Genomic DNA, 4552 nt, shown 5'->3' with positions numbered 1-4552 from the left:
TCCTATTCCCACTGGAAATCCGATAAGCATTCAGATTAGCTTGGTCTTTGTAGGGATTAAATTTGCAGAGAATCTCAAGTTTTCGTGCTAAAATTGGTTCTTGTCTGGGAAAAGCCTGTAGTAGCAAATAGTGTGAGTCATTTAGTATAGAATAGTGGCATTTTTTCTTATGACATCCAATTTATGTTGTTTTGCCAGTGCTTGCAAGTGCTACATTGCAGGTAGTCCTGTGAAATGCTAATAAAAAATGACAATTACCTAATTGATGCATAACCTCTGCCTGAGGTAATAGTGACCTTAGCTGGGCAGGTTGTCAGCAAAGTGGGAAGATGCAGCTCTTCATACAGTGTCACAGATCTGTATTGTTAAAGGTAGAAGACAAACTTTGTTGGCTGTTATTAATGTTCCTTATCCTTGCAGGAGCTGAGGATAGAATCTGGAAATAGATAATGCAGCATACTTTTCTGGTGTATTATATACACAGGATAGCTTAGTAACTTTACAGTCCTTTTTCAAAATCATATTCTGCCTTTGACAGGTGCTGTGATACCAGATTTCAAAATCTGATTATGTCATAGCTTTCATGATTGTGTTTTTCATCTCTCTCTCCCCCCTCTTCCCCTTTTTAGCAATCTACAATTATGATGCTGTCCAGGATGTGGAGCTCTCCTTGCAAGTTGGCGATACTGTTCACATTTTGGAGATGTATGAAGGTAGGTTGCGGATCACTTCTAAGTACTTTGCACTGCTTTTTGAAAGTAAATATAACAAATCAAGATTATTTTTTTTTAATAATACAAATGTAAGATCTAGATTTTCAACTTCTGATATGCCCAAAAGCACAAAACTTGCTATGTCATGTTTGCTGTATGCGCTTTACTTGTAAAACGGTATTAAAAATGCATAAAATACAGAAGCGATAATCATATCTACACTGTTCCTAGCAGAGGTTTCTCAAGGTAAGATTTCACTAGTATCTCAAGGCAGCACTGCAAGAGAAAGAAACACTTACTTCTGGCTGTTCAATCCTGTTTTCGCACCACACCTGTTTACCTTGACTCCTCCTTGTGCCAGGCCAAGCGCTTGTATAGTCATGTGATGAACTGATCCAGCTGGAAAATAATAATAATAATAATTAAAAAAAAAGTAGCTTTTAACCTGAATTATTTCTTTGATCTGAGACGACAGAGGTAGTGGATGAAAGGAAAGGAGAGGGCAGGTCTAATTGTTTCAAAAGTAATGTTGGTTTAAGCCATAATATCACGAACTGGCATTATATGTTTTAGAAAGCCTCCAGTTATGGAACTTCCATACCCTTTTTAGGCTGTTTCTCCCATTACTTTACTGGGAAGTTTTTCATAATACATACCTTAATGTAAAACATCTTACAGAAAGGAAAACAAAATTCCTATTTTAAACAAGATGAAAATTACACTTGTGTGTTTCATATCTACTTATTAAACTGGACTGTTTAATTAAGATTTCAATATTAGGAATGGAACACAGCCATTTAATTATTTTAAAGAATGTACTATTGACTACTTCGTTAGGAAGACTCTCCAAAATTTAAATACTCTTTCCAATATATAAATGCAATCATTTTCACAAGCAGCATCAGTTTGAAAAAGACTCGGCATACAAAAACTCTTTAGTATCTCTGCTGGGAACAGCAAGCTGCTTGTTTAGCAATTTGTTCTTAGCCAATTGTTCTCTTTCTGCTTCTCTTTGACCTTGACACTGGAAATAGCCAGCCGGTTCCTATGTGTCAGAGCAGATTATGTTGCTGATGTGTGTTTTTACACTGATGTGTGTGATAGTGGTGAGTGTGTTTGGCGGGGGGGGGGAGGCAAAGGGAGAGAGAAGAAAATCTGTATGTAATAGTACTAATCTATGAACTGGTTTTGCAAAAAGACACAAGGAGGAGGGAGTGTCAGGGATGAAAGTTGCCCTCCATGAAGGGGATGCATCTTGTACTTCCCAAAATGTTGGGGTATTTCTTTCTCTGTTTTTTTTTTTTTAAAGCAATATCATTGTTTAATCCTACTACTTGGTCTGTAATCAGCTATTTAACAGAGAGACAGTCAAGAATAGGAAATGAATACCCAAACGACATTCCTTTTTTTACCTGAAATGTCCCCTTTTGGAACTTCAGTCTGAGAAGACTGATTGTAAGTTGTTTGGGAAAGTGAATATGTTTTGCTTGATTTCATATGCTGAGCCATCAATGTGACATCCTAATTTGTGATTAAGGCACCTAGAAATTACTGCAGTACAACTAAACACTTTTCCTGGAAAGACCAGCCAAGAATTTAGGCCAGACATTTGTGAATCTAAAGGAGAAGATGCAGATTGTCTCTGAGATGGTAACTCTGCTGTGGGTCTGGTCTTTTTTCCCCATAAATTCATCTTAAAAACTCAAAAGTATGATATTCTGTCTGATTGGGAGGAAATTCTCATGTCTTATTGTATCTATTTTCCTTTCTTTTGGGACATCAGCTTTCAGCTTTGTTTCCAGATATCTGTGGGTTGTGTTTTTGGGAGTTAGTGTTCCCACAAGAATCTTTTTCTGTTTCTTCTCATGCTAATGATGTATACTTACAAATACAACTCCAGTCTGATAAAAGTGGAGTTTTGTTCCACTAATCATTGTTCTTATCTGGGTACACAAGTCTCAATTTAGAAAAAGGTTCCATTTAACCAGGGCGTTGGCTTTGCAAGAAGAAAGGCTCAGAGATGCCTTGTGAAGTCCTTTTTTTAGTCGGTGTAAGTTAGCCCTGCAGCTCCCAGCTGAGGGTGTTCCTTAGGCTATTGGTAACATTCTTTAGGGAATTAAGGGGGAGTTTCTCAGGATTGTCCAGAGACTCTCATGTAATGGTAACAACCACTTGGAAAGTATTGCTCCTTGCTATTGTTCCCTACCTCAGGATGCACAGGCGCATCTTTGTGAGTTATGAGAAGGTTCTCAGGGCTGTTGCACCACAGTTCGCTTCCCGCTCTATCAGTTATCTAGAAAAAGCCCCTTTTTCCTCCTGGTTGAAGTCAGCAGGTATTCGGTATTCATTCCTCAGCTGTGTTTGGTGCAGGCTCTCTGTGTATCAAACAGTCTTCACTTGAAAGCTCTTTGTATCCCTCATCTGAGATTTTGGCTGGCTCCGCTCTGTCTGTAAGAATTGAAGTGCACAGTTTGTTCCTTAACAGCAAGGCAGCAAGGTTGAAGCTTGCGCTCGATTTTGGCGTTAACAACAAACGTTATCTGACTCCCAACTGGATGAATAGCTTTGAGTCGTAACACTGATACAGCAAAGCCACTGGAGGAGGTGTGTGAGAGGCAAGGAGCAGTAAAGTGAATTAAAATGCAGGTCAGGAGGTATGGATGCAGTTTGGTGCAGGCCTCGGTAGTATGCAAACTTCTAATGTTACGTGGCTTTGCCACAGGCCGTAGTGTGTCACAGACCCTTAAAGCACTTTTAAATTGCAAAATCCCTGCTCGCTTATGCTAGTGCATCCTATCAGGAGTTAAAGGCCTGTTGGAAAGGCTGAAAGTCCTTGGAAAGTTGGCCAAATTTGGGGTGAGACTCTGCCATTGCACTTGTTAGTAAACCTTTCTTTTCCCATGCTCTAAACAGATGCTTTGCCTAATGTGTTACAAGTCCCAGTTATAACTACACAGACTTGGATTGTGAGTGAAGGTCATCAGAGCCAAAACCACAGGCTGAGCAGCTTGAACTAAAGGTTTCAAATATTTCTAGTACAAGCTCTAACGTGCTGATGTCCAATGCAGCTCGAATCCGTATAGGGACAACCTGAGAGCTGTTTGCTGTTGGGTTGAATAACTCCATAGTCTAGACTGGGCAGGATTTCCTTCAGTCCAGGAAAATGAAGATTGTGGCATACTGCATCTTTGTCAGTCTGTTGTTAGGTGCAGTTGTAAATGGGTTTTGCCCTGTAGATATGGTCTAAATTCGCATATTCAGTGTTTTACTTTGAGACTGATTTTAAGTAACTTTTGAAGTGTCTTAGTTGGGCTTCAAGCATGCTTTGAAACACCATGGTGTATTTATTATACATGAAGATCTGGAGTATACCAGTTTTCTTAGACATACCTTGCCTTTAAAACAAATACACAGAGACCCTCTGCAAAGCATGGTTTTGTTAGTTTCGGTATCTTGGTCGTGATACACTCTTGTAAACTGCACAGCAAGTATTTTGGTTTTCATCCTTTCTCTGGTTGACTGTCTGGTTGCAGAAGGGCATGAGGTCTTTGTACAAAATTACTTTTCCCGCTTGATAATAAGATAAGCAGTGAGTGCTTATCCTGTTGTTTGCCAAATATTGTCAAGACTGGGCATATGCTGCAAAATCCAAGAAAAGAAGGAAACTTGCTGTGTCCAATAATTTGAAGGCTGCTTCAGTGCAGGATTTGCTTACTCTCTGGGAGTCTGTCCTTGAGTAGTGAGCTGGGGAGGATATGCTTCTGTTTAGGGGAATCTTTTCTAATCTGCAGTATATATTATTATTTCATGCAAGCTGTGGGAAATTGTCACATTGTGGA

The 4552-nt window shown here is 39.4% G+C and overlaps 1 protein-coding gene across 1 annotated transcript in view; it reads left to right on the top strand.

Annotated features, from left to right (window-relative positions):
• Positions 1-629: 629 nt before the first annotated feature.
• The window catches only part of LOC104166871 (dedicator of cytokinesis protein 5-like), a gene marked incomplete at both ends in the record, with an annotated part of 25826 nt that continues 21903 nt past the window's right edge, over positions 630-4552 (top strand). The window contains one exon of the mRNA XM_009706964.1: positions 630-713. Coding sequence (XP_009705266.1) covers positions 630-713 — 84 coding nt within the window. The remainder of the gene's footprint in view (positions 714-4552) is intronic.

Source organism: Cariama cristata, unplaced genomic scaffold, assembly GCF_000690535.1.
Source record: "Cariama cristata isolate BGI_N322 unplaced genomic scaffold, ASM69053v1 scaffold7089, whole genome shotgun sequence".
NCBI lineage: Eukaryota > Metazoa > Chordata > Aves > Cariamiformes > Cariamidae > Cariama > Cariama cristata.
The sequence above is the reverse complement of the archived record's forward strand: the minus strand, read 5'-3'. Positions and strand labels throughout refer to the sequence as shown.